At 54.0% G+C, this 19,049-nt stretch overlaps 1 protein-coding gene across 16 annotated transcripts in view; it reads right to left on the bottom strand.

Annotated features, from left to right (window-relative positions):
• The window catches only part of TMEM94 (transmembrane protein 94), an 89,165-nt gene that overhangs the window by 10,900 nt on the left and 59,216 nt on the right, over positions 1-19,049 (bottom strand). For 5 of the 16 annotated variants that reach the window (XM_017950971.3, XM_017950970.3, XM_017950972.3 and 2 more), the window contains exons 2-10: positions 17,355-17,484; positions 13,712-13,913; positions 12,728-13,023; positions 3,938-4,057; positions 3,392-3,630; positions 3,079-3,215; positions 1,362-1,564; positions 577-728; positions 119-221 (exon numbers count right to left, since the gene is read on the bottom strand). In XM_017950971.3, coding sequence (XP_017806460.1) covers positions 119-221; positions 577-728; positions 1,362-1,564; positions 3,079-3,215; positions 3,392-3,630; positions 3,938-4,057; positions 12,728-12,781 — 1,008 coding nt within the window. In that variant the 5' untranslated portion in view covers positions 12,782-13,023; positions 13,712-13,913; positions 17,355-17,484. Of the gene's footprint in view, positions 1-118; positions 222-576; positions 729-1,361; positions 1,565-3,078; positions 3,216-3,391; positions 3,631-3,937; positions 4,058-12,727; positions 13,024-13,711; positions 13,914-17,328; positions 17,485-19,049 lie in introns of those variants that run through there. The other 11 variants (XM_017950976.3, XM_009191231.4, XM_017950977.2 and 8 more) reach the window with 6 other exon arrangements.

The following is a 19,049-nucleotide window of genomic DNA, read 5'->3' as shown; positions in this document are numbered from 1 at the left end:
ACAGGCTGGCTCGCTCAGCGACCCTCTGCATTCACTCCCGCTCACATGAGTGGCCCTGAGACTCCCCCCACCCAGTCCAGCCCTCTCCTCTGCCCGTGCAGCCCCCTGCTGCACGCACCAGGACCACAGGCACAGCATAGTGTAGCATCACCGACTGCACTGTGAACCGCTCATTGTCCAGGGCGGTGACTGGTCGGGACAGGGCCATGTCCAGGCACCACCTGCAGAAAGAAGTGACTGTCAATCTCACTTGGCAAAGAGGCCAGAAACCTACAACTTGGGAGGATTCTGGGCTTCTCTGCCAGATACCGCTTCTTCAAGCACCGTGAGTCCTGCAGTTCCATGCTCTGCCCTGGCCCTAGCCCATGTTCACCTCCAGAGCTGTTCCCTCAGTGTAGAGATTGGGAGAGGGCACCACCCAGTCTAAGAATTCTCACAAGATGCTAAAGACAGGAGCCTAAGGAGATGCCTGCCCTCAAAAGAACCTCAAGATGAATGGGACCCCTTCCTTGTCAGTCTCATCCCCCTCTTCACGGAAGGCACCCGGGACAGCAGGAGGCGGGGCGGCACCCCTACCTGACGTTGTCAATCACAGGGGTCTCAAGGACACGGAAAAGCCGGTGCTGCTGGGGGCTCTGTGGCCCTCTCTCCACTTCTCCCCGGGGCGAGGGTGGAGGGGAGAAGGGGGGGAAGAGGTCTCCTGGCTCCAGGACAATGTGCTCATCATCCTGCAGGCAGCAAGTGGGAGAGTGGGGGCAATGAGAGGGTCCTATCAGGGGTCACTCTTCCTGGACAATTCAGCTAACTACAGACATTCCCTGGGGTTAGGCGCCATCAGCCCAGAGTCCACTGGGGCAGGGCCTGTGGGACTAGACTCTTAGCGAGAATAAAGAACAGCATAGGGGGCCGGACATGGTGACTCACACCTGTAATCCCAGCACTTTGGGAGGCTGAGGCAGGTGGATCACTTGAGGTCAGGAATTCGAGACCAGCCTGGCCAACATGACGAAACCCTGTCTCTACCAAAAAATACAAAAATTAGCCAGGTGAGGTGTGGTGGCACATGCCTGTAATCCCAGCTACTAGGGAGGCTGAGGTGGGAGAATCACTTGAACCCAGGAGGCAGAGGCTTCAGTGAGCTAAGATCGTGCCACTGTACTCCAGCCTGGGCGACAGGGTGAGACCCTATCTCAAAAAAAAAAAAAAAAAAAACAGCAGGGTGGAGGAAGATGTTCCAGAGCCTGTGCCAAAAACCAAGTGAGCTGGCCAGGAAGCTTCAGGATGAAGTCTGAGGACCCTCCCATTATTGCCTGTCAATGCTCCCACCGCATTTCCAGGGGAGAAGGAAAGCCTCAAGTTACCTTGATCCCCCTCAGAGAAGCAAACGATTCCTGGCCAGGCCTCAAAGCTATGATGTCTCCTTCAACCAGCAGGCTGACTGGCAGGTTGACGAGGTGTCCATCTCTGTAGGCCCAGTGCAGGGACCAGGATGGTGCAAAGGGCATGTGGAGGTCTGGATACATGGCACTGGGCCACTGGATCTCCCTGCCATCCCTGAGGGCATCTGAGGGGAATGGAAAGAGGGAAACCACCCTCTCGGCCATGGCCCTGCACCCCGGTCAGATACAGCAGCACCTCCGGAGCACTGTCTGCCCACTTCCTCTCCCAGGAGGTCCATGGCAAACCCTCCACTCGTTCCAACACTTCCCTGCTTTCAAGGACGCCTCCCTTGTGAAGCCCTACCTGGCCACTCCAGCCCCAGAGCCTCTACCTCCTCTCAACACCTGGAGCTGTCATTCTTTGTACCCCCCTCCCATTCAGATACGCTTCACAAACACTGCGGAGGGTCTGTGAGGGGTGCAGGGTGGAGACAACAACATGGCTCCTCAAGGAGCCTCAACCCAGTGGGGCAGATAAGACATATGGACAGGAAACTCCAAACAAGGCAAACACGGCTAAGCATTAACAAAGATCCCTGTGCTGCAGGAGTCCAGAAGAGGGAGCAAACCGATTTGCTGGGGCGATCAGAGATGGCTTCCTGGAAGAGGAATTACTGGGGATGGGCCTGGAAGAATGGGTGAGATTTTGTCAGCTGGAGATGAGTGAGGGAGAAGCTCCCCAGCAGAGAACAGTGGAGAGAGGCACAGGGGCAGAGGCTGATACACAGTGGGCCTAGGACTGGTGAGTAGTTTTAATGTAAGAATGAGGAGGAAGAGAAGAGGCTGGAGAGGAAGGTGGGCCTGTGTTGGAAGCTCTGGGAGGCCACATGTGCCTCTGGGATGGCTTCCATAAGCAAGAGGGAGCCACTGATGCTCCTGGGCAGGAGACTAAGCTCTGGAAAGCAGGGCCCGTCTTTTGCCATCAGCATTGCACTCCCAGTGCCTGGCACATGGTTGCAATTAACCATCTCAGAATGAAAGGACAAACTCTCACTTGGCAACTAAATGTCCACTACCCAGTTCTGTTGGAGAAAGTCTCATGAGCGGGTGCTGCTTCTCCCACAGCACCTGCCCTGGACATGCCCCTGGACAGCAGGAGCCACCGTCCCTCAAAAGAGCCTCAACAACCCTCAATCCGCAGCCAAGCTGCATAAACACCGCCTGAATGAAAGGCCAAGCAGAAATCCAAGCAACTCCCTTCCCTTTTGGAACTGGGCTGCTCCATCTCAGGCTCCCAGCCCCCTACCCCACCACAATTCCTGCAGGTATCTCTGCCCACCTCCCCATGTCTCCCGGCACAGTACACCAGACAAGATGGACTTGAACGAGAAAACTTCAACCATCCTCCTGCCACGTGAGAGGTCTTCCCTGTTAGTTTCCCAACACGAGCCAGCCCGCAGGCCCACCTGCCACCGTTGGCCTTCCTGCCCGCCCAGCCTCTGCCTGGGCACCCACCATGATCCCACAGCTCTCACTGCCCTGCTCAAAAGAGGGTGGGCATCCTTCTAACTCCCCAGATGACAAGAGCCCCTGCAAGGCCACAGGCGACCCGTCTGTGCTGGGGTGCATGAGGGGAGCCCTCAGGGCTTTGATATGTCCGGTCATCTTTTCCCATCAATATTCTTGCCCTTGACCTCACCTTGGATTTGGTCAATGATCCCTCGCAGCCTCCGCTCTACCTCCCGACGCTTCAGCCGGTCTTGCCGCCCAATGAGCACAAGGTTGAGAAGCAGCAACAGAAACAAGGCCGAGGCGTTCACCAGCCCCACCCCACGGCTGGCGGGAGGAAAGAGAGGGGCACCCACAGGGAGTGAGGGCTTGCCCACCCAGCAGCCCCTGGGCCACAGCTCCCTCCCACCCCAGTCCCTTGTGGAAAGTATCCCGTTCTGGTGCCCTGACACCAGCTAGGCCTCTGACCCCAGTCAAGGGACTGAGGAGGTTCCCTTACATACCAGGAGCAGCTTGGGGGTGACAGCCCCCCTCGGAGCCCTGGCCGTCCCAGGTGTTGCAGCAGGACGGACAGGACAGCTGGAAAGGTTGGGGAGCAGCCTCTGGGTGCATACCTCCCGGCCGGCTGGCCCCCACAGCAGCCCAGCAGCAGCAGCACAGCCAGTAGCATGAGTGAGGCCCCCGGCCAGTGGAAGCAGGAGCAGCGGTTACTGTGGTGGAGGAAGCTGCTTCTCCACACCTCCTGGGAAGGGACAGGGAGGGGACAATGTCCCATTCCAATCTGGCCGCCTCCCCCAGCACCCTCCCCAGCCCCCATGGCCACCTTGATCCCCTCCCTTTGACCTTGGCCGGCCTCCATCCTGTTGGGCTCCTGCAGCAAGCAGGCTCAGGAGCCACGCTGAGGGGAACCCCAGCTTCTTTCTGACATTTCATGAGGCCTCAGTTGGGTCACACCATCCAGGGTGACGGTGCATCAGAGTCCTGAGAAGGGGCCTCCCACTTCCCTGCCATCTCAGCCAGGCTCTGGTGGTCCCGAGAAAAAGCTTCACCTTCCAGGTCAGACACTTCTTCCGCTCCCTGAGATGTCCTTCCAGCACTGCCTCCAGCTGCTCCTTCAGGACGCTGAGGGCCTTCCGCGTGGACAGGCCCAGGGCCGAGGGAGGCTCGCCCTACAGGCAAGCAGGAGGCATTGGGCGTCACTGCCAGGCTGAGGCTGTGCAAGGCACGCGGGCCCCAACCCTCCCCTTCCCTGGCCCTTCATCCTTCCCCTCCTCTGGGATCCTCACATCTCTTCCCCTACCAGCTCTGGCCCCTCAAGGTGTGACCATGTCCATCTCCACTAAATTACAAACTGTTCAAGTGCACAGCCTCCTACCCTACTCTTTACAGCTAAGTTAAAAAACAAAACAACTTTTTCTTTTATTGCATGTTCCCCAACTCACTTTCCCCACTGCCACCAGTGAGCTCCCTGCCCACCCAGCCTGTGCTCACCACTGATCTCCCAATTTATTGCAAGGGGGCCAGCCTTTGATTGTATGGACAATTTTATTTTTTTTTAGATGGAGTCTTGCTTAGTCTCCTAGGCTGGAGTGCAGTGGCGTGATCTTGGCTCACTACAACCTCTGCCTCCTGGGTTCCAGTGATTCTCCCGCCTCAGCCTCCCAAGTAGCTGGGATTACAGGCACACACCACCACGCCTGGCTAATTTTCTGTATTTTTAGCGGAGACGAGGTTTCGTCATGTTGGCCTTGAACTCCTGACCTCAAGTGATCTGCCCGCCTTGGCCTCCCAAAGTGCTGGGATTACTGGCGTAAGCCACCACGCCTGGCCTAAAATATATCTGTTTTTAAATGGAAAGAGGGAAACTAACATAGAGATGCTATCTTTTGGCCCAGCGTGGTGGCTCACGCCAGTAATCCCAGCACTTTGGGAGGAGGATCACTTGGGCCCAGGAGGTCAAGGTTGTAGTGAGCTGTGATTGTGCCACTGCACTTCAGCCTAAATGACAAAATGAGACCCTGTCTCAAACAACAACAAAAACAACAGATGCTAGCATTTCATTGTTCCTAGGAAAGACATGAAGGAAAAACCTTCAAACTCTGTGAGGGACGGAGGGAGGGAAGAAGGGGGCAGGGGAGGAAAAAAACCCACCATCTTCTGTAACTACCATTTCATGAAAGAGAGGATATTGTAACACTAAAATATTAGAAAAAAAGGCAGCTATTCCCAGGGCAGGACTGTGCAGAGGCACACTCCCATCTCACCAAGGATGAGTGGGACACGGTGTGGATGGGGTAGACCCCGACGATGCAGGGACCAACCACGTCATCTTAGGTGACCTTGTGGCCCAGCCTCTCCCTGTCAGGACTCCCCCATTCCTGGCTTCTCTCCTGTTTTCTCCTTTGACTGTTCTTCCCCATCCATCTACCCCACAGGCCACCTAGGACACATTACCAACCTCTGTAGGTTTCCAGAGCAACCTCATCCACAGTCATGGATCACCTGCCACCAACAAGCCTACAACTCCTATTTTACTTCAAGTCTGACCACTACCCTGAATGTGGATCCGTCTGCTGAATGGGCCTATAGCTGCTTCACAGGGACCTAGGAGTCAATATGTCCAAAAACCCGAACTTGGGCCGAACATGGTAGCTCACACCTGTAATCCCAGCACTTTGGGAGGCTGAGACAGGTAGATCACTTGAGGTCAGGCGTTTGAGACCAGCCTGGCCAGTCCAACATGGTGAAACCCTGTCTCTACTAAAAACACAAAAATTAGCTAGGCATGGTGGCGCATGCCTGTAATCCCAGCTGCTTGGGTGGCTGAGGCATGAGAATCACTTGAACCCGGGAGGTAGAGGTTGCAGTGAGCCAAGATCATGCCACTGCACTCCAGCTTGGGTGACAGGGCCAGATTCTGTCTCAAAAAAAAAAAAAAAAGAAGCCGGGCGTGGTGGCTCACGCCTATAATCCCAGCATTTTGGGAGGCCGAGGCGGATGGATCACCTGAGGTCGGGAGTTCGAGACCAGCCTGACCAACATGGAGAAACCCCATCTCTACTAAAAATACAAAAAATTAGCTGGGTATGGTGGTACATGCCTGTTATCCCAGCTACTCGGGAGGCTGAGGCAGGAGAATCACTTAAACCCGGGAGGTGGCAGTTGCGGTGAGCCGAGGTCGCACCATTGCACTCCAGCCTAGGCAACAAGAGTGAAACTCCGTCTCAAAAAAAAACTTGAACTTGCCACCTGGCTCTACTGCCAGAGTCACCTTTCCTCCCATAGTGACCGTCTCACCCAATGACGTCTAGAACATTCCAAACCCTGGCCTTATGCTTGCCCAAACTCTACCCCACGCTCTCTAACTTTTCCAAACCCACTGGAACACCTTGGCCAGTACAGGGCATGCCTGGTTGGTCAAATGACCTATTTACCCTTAAAATCAAGTCCGATTCTTGCGTGTGCTCCTGGAGGCCCTTCAGAAGTGCCAGCCTCTCTGGCCTCCTTTCCTGCTCATTCTGGCACGAGCCGAGCCCCTCCAGCTCATGTTCATATACTTGATGTGTTTCTCAGCCAGAAACACGTGCCCCACCCCAAACAACTCTTGCTTCTCCTTCAAGACTCAGCTCAAACATCACCTCCTCTGGGACATTTTCCCAAAACCCGGGGCTGCACTTCAGTAGAGGTTTACATGTCAATGGTGTCCTGGGCAACCTGGCCTGCAGCCTGCACCTTACAGAACTGTAATCACAGATTGACACGCCTGCTCTCCCGCCAGACTGCAAATTCCTTAAAAACAGGCTCTGAATTCTTCCATTTCCACACACCCTCACCATCCAACTGCTAAGACAGTGCATGGCACACACAAGCTCAATGAATACTTGCTGAATGAATGAATGAATGAATGCAATGATCCCAATGAAACAGCAACAGGAACAACTCGAGGCATTCCGCAGCTTAGTCAAGGCTTCACCTTAATCGGGACTGTCAGCCCAAAATCTGTAGCTGAGACACAACAGCTTTTAAAAATGTGGATGTCTAGGCCCCACTCCGGACCTACCAAACCAAAATTTCTGGGGATAAAGAGAATCCCATTATATATATATATATACACACACACACACGTATACACACACATATACACATATATACACATATACACACACACACACACATACACATATATATATATACACACACACATATATATATGTATATATTTTTAAATTGAGACAGGGTCTTGCTCTGCTGCCCAGGCTGGATGCAGTGGCATGGACATGCATCCATCCTCTCAGGCTCCAGCAATCTTCCTGCCTCAGCCTACGGAGTGGCTGGGACTACACCCAGCTAATTTGCTTTGCTTTTTTTTTTTTTTTCTTTTTTGAGACGGAGTCTCACTCTGTCACCCAGGCTGGAGTGCAATGGCATAATCTCGGCTCACTGCAACCTCTGCCACCTGGGTTCAAGAAATTCTCCTGCCTCAGCCTCCCGAGTAGCTGGGACTACAGGCACATGCCGCCACACCCGGCTAATTTTTTTTTGTATTTTAGTAGAATCGGAGTTTCACCATGTTGCCCGGGCTGGTCTCAAACTCCTGAGCTCAGGCAATCTGCCCGCCTCAGCCTCCCAAACTGCTAGGATTACAGGTGTGAGCCACTGCGCCTGGCCCTTTGCATTTTTTTTTTTGTAGAGATGGGGCCTCGATATGTTGCCCAGGCTGGTCTTGAACTGCTGACCTCAAGCAATCCTCCCTCCTCAGCCTGCTAAAGTGCTCTGATTATAGGCGTGAGCCACCACACCCCAGCTCTGAGGCCTTGGGACGAAGAAGAGCCCCATGGAAGGCAGCGCCTGAAGGAGAAGTGAGTCTTTCCAGGGCCACCTGAGAAGCATCCATGTGAGCTTCCATCCGGAAAACCTCCTGAGCAAGCAGAGCGAATCCCTAGACCTCAGGCACCAGGAAAGGGATTTTGGGCAGCCATGGAGGAGGCTCGGCCACAGGCTGTGGGGCTGGGGATCCCTGGCTGCCTCGTCTCACTGCCCTCCCTGCCCCCTATGCTGCAGCCCACAGTTCTGTCTCCCAGAGTCCTGCCCTGGCTGTGCCCTCTAGCCTTCTGGACTTACTCCTTCCTGCCTATCTCCACACACACCCCCTCCTCGGCAACTTAGCCTCAGCCCTGGCAGGGTGCACATCCCATAACTAAGAGTGGCTGCTGGGCGCGGGGGTGCTGTCCCCCTGTCACAGGATGCAACCAAGTGGAGCCCCCAGTGCTGGCCTGAGGGACAGGGCCTGGCTTCCAAAGTGGGCCTGGCCCCAGGATTCCCCAACTCCCTTGCCTAAATCTCCCCTAATCCTGCTCTCCACAGTGGCTTTGGGGGATTAGAAAGATAAGAGCTGCCTCTTCCCAGAGGGGATAAACTGGTTATTTCAGCTCAGAAAGAAATGGCCTTCCGGGCGGGGGCCTCACACCCCCACATGGGTAAATACTGTGCTCCAACGCACCCACCCACCTTTGGCAAGGATCCTGAGGCCTCCCAAAGAGGCCATGGGCCAGGGCAAATGAATGCCTGTACCTGTCCTACTGCCTCCCGGAGCTCCTGACATGGAGGGAAGGAAAGCTTAAGGGAGGGTTGTAAGGGAGGAAGAGAAACAGGAAGAGGAGACCATAGGCCTTCTCCTGTCTGTGGGCATGGATGTCTGTTCCTTCCACCCCAGGGAAGACAAGGATCTAGGAGACAGACGCTGTACACAGAGACCCCAGGCCTCCAGTGCCTTCCCCTCAGGCTCAGCCTTCTGAGCTTCCTCACCACAGAGATGGATGTGAGTGTTCCCAGGACGGAATGACCCATGCCTGGGCCTGGCCTCCAGACATGATCAAGTGAGAAACTTACTGGAGGCAGGAAGAGCTGGCCTGCAGAGGGGGAAGGCTGTCCACCCAAGACATGGAGACTGGGAGGGAGAAAGAGAGGAAGGACCAGGCAACTGTACACGGCTGGGAAGATGCTCGGCTTGGAATGAGGACCACACTCAGGAAGGTGACAATTTCCAGCAAGGCAGAGAAAAGGCTAAGAGGAGTAGTCAGAGAGCCAGGGAGGTGTCCCTCCTCTGGTCAGGCCTGAAGATCTTGGACATTCATCGATTCCCGTGGGCCACATGGTAGCTGTCCTGACACCCGCGGCCTCATTCCAAGCAGCCAGGACCTCCTCACCCAGCCTGGCCATCATCTGCTCTCTTGCTGTCTCTACCCCAGGTACCTTGAAGCTGTGCTCTGCTCCCCTCCAGGTGTGGGAGGTATGGGGCCAGAGGGTGGCAGATGCTCCCGGGCAGGGCGCCTGCAGAGCTGTCTGTGTGCATCTGCCCCCGCATGTTATGTCTGGCCAGGGACACCAGCTCCAGACTGGTGATTAAAGACAGCACAGTAGAGGAAAAATAAGCCATTCTGTAATTACATGCCGCCCAAAGGAAGCGCTTGCCCGCACAGGCCAGCCCTGCGGTGGGGACCCAGCGTTCTGGGCCAGTCTGCTCTTTGCGGCCTTCAACTGAGCTTATCCAACTGCCCAGAAGTTCACCTCCCTCTCCAGCAGGGGGTCTGAGTTAAGGGTCAAGTCACTGCTCTCTCTTGCTCGTTTTTTTTTTTTTTTTCCTTTGAGACAGGGTCTTGCTCTGTTGCCCAGGATGGATGGAGTACAATGGCACCATCTTGGCTCCCTGCAGCCCCCACCTTCTGGGCTCAAGCAATTCTCCCACCTCAGTTTCCAAGCAGCTGAGACCACAGATGTGTACCACCATGCCCAGCTAGGGGTTTTTTTAGTGTTTTTTTGAGACAGTCTCACTCCTGTCGCCCAGGTTGGAATGTAGTGGTGCCATCAGAGCTCACTGCAGCTTTGACTTCCCAGGCTCAGGTAATTCTCCCACCTCAGCCTTCCAAGTAGCTGGGACTATAGGTGATGCCAAGACACCCAGCTAATTTTTTGTATTTTTAGTAGAGATGGTGTTTCGCCATGTTGCCCAGGCTGGTCCTGAGCTCCTGGGTTCGAGCAATCCTCCCGCCTCCCATAGTGCTGGGATTACAGGCGTGAACCACCATGCCTGGCCTGCTTTCTTACTCATTGTACCTCAGCTTTGACATGTGACATAAGAGCAGAAGACCTTCATACTTTTGGAAGGAAGTTCAGAATGGGTTGGTGGGTGATTGGGCTCTGCCAGCCTTTCCCAAAGCATGGAGTTAGGCTGGGTACCCAATGTGCCTGGGCACCAATGGCAGGGCATAGCAAAGGAACAGGCACAGTTCTTATTATCTGAGAAACAGAAATCCAGGTTGACACACACAAGCTGAGGTCGCCTTTTCTTGATTCCTGGGGCCAAGATGGCTGAGAAAAAATCTAACCTGGCTTTAAGTACCCAAAGGTGACATGAGATTCTCAGAGCTTCCCACATACTAAAAACTCCCACCACACCAAGGAGAAGGGAGGCCCTGCTTCTCAAATTACACGGATGCTTTTCAGGCAGCACTAACCCCATTCCACTGTTTTCACTGCTCAGGCTTAACTGGAGCAAGAGGAGAAAATAACACGGCTCTAAGGAAGTCCTGACTCAGGAGAGGCAGGCAGCAAACGCCCATCACAGGGCTTGCTCTCTGTGTTCTTTTTTTTTTTTTTTTTTCTGAGACGGAGTCTCGCTCTGTCGCCCAGGCTGGAGTGCAGTGGTGCGATCTCGGCTCGCTGCGAGCTCCGCCTCCAGGGTTCACGCCATTCTCCTGCCTCAGCCTCCCAAGTAGCTGGGACTACAGGCGACTGCCGCCACGCCCGGCTAATTTTTTGCATTTTTAGTAGAGACGGAGTTTCACCGTGTTAGCCAGGATGGTCTCGATCTCCTGACCTCGTGATCCACCCGCCTCGGCCTCCCAAAGTGCTGGGATTACAGGCATGAGCCACCACGCCCGGCCAGCTCTCTGTGTTCTATCATCAAAGGGGGACGCTGGCAGGGCGTGGGGATTTGGAGGAACAGCAGGGTGGTGAAAGAATTCTATCCATCAAATCAGAACCACAAGGAGTCTGCCACTGAACAGGCCCAGCTCTGGAGGTCTGAAGCTGAGCACCTGGATAGACTAAGGCACTTTGGAGAGCTGACACACCTGAGCTCTCCTGTGCCGCTTCCATCAGGTTTATCAGGTGACCCAGAGCCCGAAACCCCCAAGCCCCAGGCCCTCTCCCCTTTCCTTTTTTTCTTTTTGTTTTTCTTTTTTTTAAGATGGAGTTGGCCAGGTGCGGTGGCTCACGCCTGTAATCCTAGCACTTTGGGAGGCTGAGACAGGCAGATCACGAGGTCAGGAGATCAAGACCATCCTGGCTAACACGGTGAAACCCCGTCTCTACTAAAAATACAAAAAATTAGCCAGGCATTGTGGCAGGCGCCTGTATTCCCAGCTACTTGGGAGGCTGAGGCAGGAGAATGGCATAAACCCGGAAGGCGGAGCTTGCAGTGAGCCAAGATCACACCACTGCACTCCAGCCTGGGCGACAGAGCGAGACTCCATCTCAAAAAAAAAAAAGAAAAAAGAAAAAGGAAAAAAAAAAAAGATGGAGTCTCGCTCTGTTGCCCAGGCTGGAGTGCAGTGGCGCAATGGCTCACCACAACCTCCGCCTCCTGGGTTCAAGCGATTCTCCTGCCTCAGCCTCCACAGTAGCTGGGACTAAAGGCATGCGCCACCATGTGCAGCTAAGTTTTGTATTTTTAGTAAAGACAGGGTTTCACTATGTTGGCCAGGCTAGTCTTGAACTCCTGACCTCGTGATCCGCTCACCTTGGCCTCCCAAAGTGCTGGAAATTCAGGTATAAGCCACTGCGCCCGGCCGCCCTGTCCCCTTTCAGAGCTCCTGCATGGCGTTCTGGGCACAGCAGCTGCTCTCCTTTCTACTCCAGCTGTCTCAGGAGCAACAGAATCAAGGTCCCCTAGGCTCAGGTAGACAGGTTATAAATTTAGACCTTGACCTTCAGCCTTGACAACAGCAGATAACTACTAATTAGAACTGGCTGGCTGGGCATGGTGGCTCATGCCTGTAACCCCAACACTTTGGGAGGCTGAGGCGGGTGGATCGCTTGAGCCCAGGAGTTCGAGACCAGCCTGGGCAACATAGTGAAACTCCATCTCAAGCCTGGCCCCCTCTCTGGGTCCCCACTATTGTCGTCAGTGCAGGTATAGAAGGGACACAAAGCTGGACTCCACACAATGCCTGAATCATGGAAGCAGAGATTCAGCCACTACACACTCTTCTGAGTTGAGCCAGACACAGATGGACTCTGTCTGCAGCCAGGCAAATCAGAGCCTCGAGCGGAGCTGCTTCCTCCTCTTCCTGGCTCATGCTGACCTTAACACTTTCACCCACATTCTTCCCCACCTCCTGTAGCCATCAGGACCTACGAAAAAATCCTCCCCACCCTGTTGGCTTTTGTCTTAGTTCCCCACGTGGTTCTTCATTGTGCCTTCAAAATGCCTTCATTGGCCCTGAGGAGGGATGACATCCTGGCCCTGAGCTACTATCACCTGTGCATGGAAACCCAGGTCCTCACATGCCTTGGCAGGGTATCCCCTGGGAGGCTTGGGTCCAGTCCTGCTCTGGGTGACTCAGGCACCTGGCTGGCAGCTCCCCAGGCACATTGGCCTTCTGGCTCTCATTCCCAGTCCCCTTCCCAGGTCCCGGCTACCCATGCTCATTCAAGCAGCCTCCCATTTTGCATTGTCTTCAGGACGCTCACAGCAACCGCTAACCCAAAGACTCCCACACAAAGCAGAGAACACAGCATTTTAAAGAGAAGCATAAAAGCCCCGCCAGCATACTCACTTTGTTGCCTTTGCCCTGATGGGGCATCCATAGCTCTGCCTGCTTGAAGAGCATGGGCCAGAGCCTGAGCCACAAGCAGTCAGCTGCAAGAACTTCCAACACCTCCCTCAAAGCGGGGAGGGTGAAGAGAGAGAGCGAGAAGACGAGAGAAGAGATGGAGACAGCTGAGAGTGTGTGAGCAAGGAGCCGGGTGCTGCGGAGAATCGGCGCAGCAGAGCAGAGCTTCAATCTGCTGATTAATTCAGCCTATTTCTAGTCACGCTGCAGATTCAGGGAGGGAGGAGGAGGCAGCAGCCCTGGAAGGGCGGGAGGGAGGGGAGGAGAGGAAAGAGAAGGAGGGAGGAAACAGGAGCATTGAGAAGAGAAAGTTCGTCCGATGCGCTGCCAGATGTCCAGGAGCTTGGCCTGCTCTTCAGAGGAGGCCACTGCGGGGTGAGCTGAGGGGCACCATGCAGCTAGGATATGGACAGACAGAGGGAAAGATGGAGGAGAAACTGCCCCGGTCCCAGAAACCTGAAGACAACTGCCAGTATCAAGGGGAACCCTGGGACACACAAATCCCAGCTCTCTTCCCAAACTACCTGTCCTTTGTCCCCAAGTCACTGGGTGAGCCCATCATCCACAAGAACCCCCCAAATCACATGACGACTCCCCAGCACGGAGCCAAGCCAACAGCCCTTTCCATAGTTACAGCTGCAGGAAGGAGGGGAGAGGGGACTTGTGGGTTATTAATAGCAGCACATCCTGTGTGGAGGGGGACGGGATGGACTGGCCTCTGAGAAGACTCAAGCAGTGACTTCTAGGAAGGCAAAGCCCAAGGCCAGGCAGCGGGTAGAAGGAAGGATCCAGTAGGGGGGGAAGAGCCAGCCCAAAGGGCCTCTGAAGACTCCAACACCTTCCTGCCAGGTAGCATGGACACCCTAACAGCCATGCAGGGAAGAGCTGGGCCAGTAGCCGGTGATGCCCCAATACATTCAGACATACCTGCCCAAGTGCTGCTGGGCCCATGAGGCTGCCCAGGAATGCCCAGGCCCGGCATCCCTGAGGCAGAGAGGAGGCCAGATACCTGGAGCTCCTGCCTCAGCACGTGCCAGAGCATCAGGCAGAGCCTAAGTCAGTCGTGGCTCCAGGGGCATCATTCAGGGACCGCGAGTTTGACATATGGGATGCTCACAGCACAGACACCCTGAGTGAAGGAGGGGCCAAGGCATGAGGAGTGGATGGGACACTTCTCTGCCTAAAGCCATCCTTATAATGGGGTTACACACCCTAGGGGAGAAGAAACAGTCTCACAGGTTCCAGAGCTGGAGAGTGTGAGCTGGAGCCTGAGCATGTTTCTCCAGGGCCCTCCGTTTCCTAGACGACACCATCTCAAGCTGCAGGGAAGAAGGAGCCTCAGCAGCCCAAGCCAGCCTCCCCATTCCCTTTCATGAGCGCAGCTCCCTGTGGGGCCCCTAAACAGAGTGCTGAGTGAGAACAGAAGGGAGGGCCCAGGCAGTCCAGAGGTTAAGAACAGGAAGACTCCGTGGAGAGCAGGAAAGGTTGGCAGTGGGGGTCAGCTTCCATGCCAGCCACTGTGAGGATGCTGCTGCTCTGCAATCTGGCTGTAGCCAAAGAGAAAGACTCCTGTCCCCTCTCTCCTGTTCCTGAGGCGCTGCTTGGGTGGGAGCTACAAGTCCGCAAACACTGTTCCTTCTATGTGACAGGCCCCAGCAAGAATAGCACACAGGGACTAGCCTACCTGCTGTGCAGGCCCCAGTGCAGCCCTCTCTGGGCCCTGCCTCCCTTCCTACGCTGCCTACCTCAGCAAATGGAGAAGGGAGCCCTGCACCCAAGCAGCAGGAACCCAGGCCATCACTGCTACAGCAGGGCCACTGTGGGCTGGAGGACTGGGGACAGGGGTGAGGGCTTTGAAGGAGACAGAACTGATGGATCAGAAGCAGAGAATCATCTCTGAGCCAAACCGCTCCTGGGCTAAGCCAGGGGACGACCCTCTTACCATCAATAACCACTATGCCAGCCCTTCCAAAGCCTACTCCTCCAAGACACCCTCTGGTTTTTTTTTTGTTTTGTTTTGTTTTTAGAGATTCTGCTCTGTCCCCCAGGCTGGAGTGCAGTGGTGTGATCCCAATCTTGGCTCACTGCAACCTCCGCCTCCCGGGTTCAAGAGATTCTCCTGCCCCAGCCTCCCAAATAGCTGGGATTACAGGCAGACACTACCATGCCCAACTAATTTTTGTATTTTTAGTAGAGACAGGGTTTCACCATGTTGGCCAGGCTGGTCTCAAACTCCTGACCTCAGGTGATCCACCTGCCTCGGCCTCCCAAAGTGCTGGGATTACAGGCATAAGACACCGTACCCAGCTGAGATTATCTTTATAAGTCCATTTATACAACTCACAAGTTACCTCAGCTAGAGGCCCTACTAGGTCCTATTACTTTACTGCTTGTACTATCCATTTTGTTTGTTGTTGTTTTGAGACAGAGTCTTGTTCTGTCGCCCAGGCTGGAGTGCAGTAGTTCAATCTCTGCTCACTGCAACCTTTGCCTCCTGGGTTCAAGCGATTCTCCTGCCTCAGCCTCCCAAGTAGCTGGGATTAGTGGCACGTGCCACCACGCCCAGCTAATTTTTGTATTTTTAGTAGAGACGGGGTTTTACCATGTTGGCCAGGTGGGTCTCGAACCCCTGGTCTCAAATGATCTGCCTACCTTGGCCTCCCAAAGTGCTGAGATTACAGACGTGAGCCACTGTGCCCAGCCTGCTCGTACTATCACTTCCTCTACTAGACAATAAGCCTCTCTAAGCCAGGGGCCACCTCCCTGGTGCCTAAAGCTCTGCCAACCCAAAGCTGCCATTCCATAGTATGGTGACTGCCAGTGATGACTGAAAATGCTTTCCAGGTCAGAGGTCACCTATCCAGAAAGAGGAGGAGGACAAAGAGAAACCCTCCAGGAAAAATGGCCCCTGAGAGCTATCCAGCTGGGTCCTCAAGTCTTCTCCCTCAGGCTGGAGAGAGAAGCCAGCCCCTCGATACAGAACTTTATTTCTCCCATACACTAGGCACTAGTGTTCAGTGGTTCTGGCTGGAACCAGAAGACAATACCATCCTCTGTTTTGGGGGCATTCAGCCTCACCCAGGCAGGCCACCACATTACATAACAGCAGAGCCTCTGGGGATGTGCTCCTTGGAACTAAGCAGCGCAGAGCCCTTGCGGCTGTTTGCAGGGGACGACCCTCTTACCATCAATGACCACTATGCCAGCCCCTCCAAAGCCTACTCCTCCAAGACACCTTCTGATCTTATTCCCAGCTAGGAGAGAGGCAAGTGTAGCTTTCCCTCTGTGCCAATCACTGCTAGGGTAGATATCTGCTGAGCACCCAGAGGTGGCTGTGAACAGGAGGCCAAGCACACCTGCTTCAAGTTCAATTCCAGAAGCCTATTGCACAGCCGGTCCAGAGACACAGGAGGCCTGGAGCTGAACAGGAAGCAGTCAGCCAGCCCGGTGCCAGCAGAGGCCCAGGGAGTGAGCCCACAGCTCCCTCTCCAGACCTTCCCAAGATCTCCCTGGAAGGAAGATCACTATTCAGAAGTTCAGGTCAATAAATATGTACTAAGCCCTTGCTACATGCCAGGCTCGGTGCTGTGAGCTAGGGATATTGAGATGAAGTGGAAGAGATGAGTTATTTCCATAGAATAGTGAGTACAATGGTGGAAGTGCTATGAATGCTGAAAGGAAGGACCTCTGGAAGGAAGGAGGACTTAAGTGGAGAAGATGATGCCAAAACTGGGTCTTGAAGGAAGAACAGAAGTTTCCAGGAAAAGGGGTGGGAAGCATTTTAGAGTAATTACTAGTGCTAAAGTCAAAGCAGGGAGGCTAGGACCACCAAATCCACGGGCAGGAGCAGGATTCTCGGGGGCTCTGCACACACTACAGGTTAAGTAGGTCGTGTGGAACCAGTGACCAGTTTTGTGGCAGCCATGTGGAGGCTGATGAGCAGAGACAGAAAGATCTATTAGGAAGGTGTGGCAGAAGTTGGCAAGAGACAAAAGGACTTCCTCTGGGGCAGCCTTTGTCAAGGGAGAAGAGTTTTCTGATTGACAACTCTACCTCCATCCAAAGATGGTGTACATAGAAGCTGGGCCAAGCCAGGCTGGGAGGAGAAGACCGATTTTATGGATGGCCTGGGCCACCTGGCTGCTCACCACCAGCTGATTAGGCAGCTGTGTTTGGAGTCTGATTGGGGAGCTCTTCCCTAACCACAGAGAGGGTGCCCAACAGCCCTCAGCACAGCTCAGCAGGTTAGGACATTGCCCTAGCAAAGGGCAAACAAACTAAATTACACACCCCTGGGCAAGAAGTGGAAGACTGGCTTGGAGCCAACCTAAATCAGAAACCCTGGTCCCATGCGGTTAATAGGTCCACCTTCATCCTTTATTCATAGCTCCGTGAGTCTGTGCTTTCCAGCCGAGAGGTCACAGTTGCATCCCCCAAGACTCAGAGCCATGCCTCCTCCCTCAACTTTTGCTTAAAGCCCCCAGTTAAAGACCTCCCAGGCAAAAACAAGTAGGGAGAGTTCAACAGAGACACACAGACAATACCTATAAGGTAATAGGATATGGCCTACCAGGTGCTTCTCCTTCAGGTCCATGGGCCAAGAGTACTGCAGGCATGCCCAGATGAATGTGGTCACCCCCAAAAGGAAGTCTCCTCCCCAGCATGTACAAACCCCGGTGAGTCTGTCACGGTCCCAACATCTGGGGAAAAAGAAGAAAGAAATCACCCAGGTTGCTGGAACAGGCAGCTACTGTGAAACACAATAGTATCTGTTTGTTTGTTTTTTTTTTTTGAGACGGAGTCTTGCTCTATTGCCCAGGCTGGAGTACAGTGGCAAGATCTCGGCTCACTACAAACTATGTCTCTTGGGTTCAAGCGATTCTCTTGCTTCAGCTTCCAAGTAGCTGGGATTATAGGTGTGTGTCACCACGCCCAGCTAATGTTGTATTTTTCAGTAGAGACAGGGTTTTGCCATGTTAGCCAGGCTGGTCTCCAACTCCTGACCTCAAGTGATCTTCCCGCCTCAGCCTCCCAACATAACAGTATCATCTAAACCACAGCATGGTACGTGGAAAAGAGCGAGACTCACTGACCAACAGACGGGGTCAGCCCTGTCGAGCAGCAGTCAGCTCTGGATGAATTGCACTCTCTGAGCCCAGGAGGGGAGAGGGCCACAGAGAGGATTCTGGAGGGGTACAAACTCTCTCTCTTTTACCCTTCATTTTCTCTTTTTTTTTTTTTTTTTTTTGGAGACGGAGTCTCGCTCTGTCACCCAGGCTGGAGTGCCCTGGCCCAATCTTGGCTCACTGCAACCTCCGCCTCCTGGGTTCAAGCAATTCCCTGCCTCAGCCTCCTAAGTAGCTGGGACTACAGGCACCTGCCACCACGCCCGGCTAATTTTTGTATTTTTAGTAAAGATGGGGTTTCACCATTTTGTTCAGTCTGGTCTTGAACTCCTGACCTCGTGATCCACCCACCTCAGACTCCCAAAGTGCTGGAATTACAGGCATGAGCCACTGTGCCCGGCCTTCATTTTCTTTCTTTTTTTTTTTTTTTTTTTTTGAGATGGAGTCTTGCTCTGTCACCCAGGCTGGAGTGCAGTGGCACAATCTCAGCTCACTGCAAGCTCCGCCTCCCAGGTTCATGCCTCTCCTGCCTCAGCCTCCCGAGTAGCTAGGACTACAGGTGCCCGCCACCACGCCATGCTAATTTTTTGTATTTTTAGTAGAGACAAGGTTTCACCGTTTTAGCCAGGATGGTCTCGATCTCCTGACCTCATGATCCGCCCGCCTCGGCCTCCCAAAGTGCTGGGATTACAGGCGTGAGCCACCGCGCCCGCCCATTTTCTCTATTATTAGTACTATTATTTTGAGATGGAGTCTTGCTTTCTTGCCCAGGCTGGAGTGCAGTGGCGTGACCTTTGCTTACTGCAACCTCCACCTCCTGGGCTCAAGTGACTCTCCTATCTCAGCCTCTCAAGTAGCTGGGATTACAGGCATGCACTAGCATCCCCGGCTAATTTTTGTATTTTTAGTTGAGACAGGGTTTCACCATGTTGGTCAGGCTCGTCTTGAACTCCTGACCTCAAGTGATCCACCTGCCTCAGCCTCTCAAAGTGCTGGGATTACAGGCATGAGCTACCATGCCCAGGCTATTATTATTTTTTAAAATTCTGTGTGGAGAAGGGGTCTTGCTATGTTGTCCAGGTTGGTCTTAACCTCCTAGACTCAAGCAATGCTCCCCACCTCAGCCTCTTAAAGTTCCG

Source organism: Papio anubis, chromosome 17 (assembly GCF_008728515.1).
Source record: "Papio anubis isolate 15944 chromosome 17, Panubis1.0, whole genome shotgun sequence".
NCBI classification, from domain to species: Eukaryota; Metazoa; Chordata; class Mammalia; order Primates; family Cercopithecidae; genus Papio; species Papio anubis.
The sequence above is the reverse complement of the archived record's forward strand: the minus strand, read 5'-3'. Positions and strand labels throughout refer to the sequence as shown.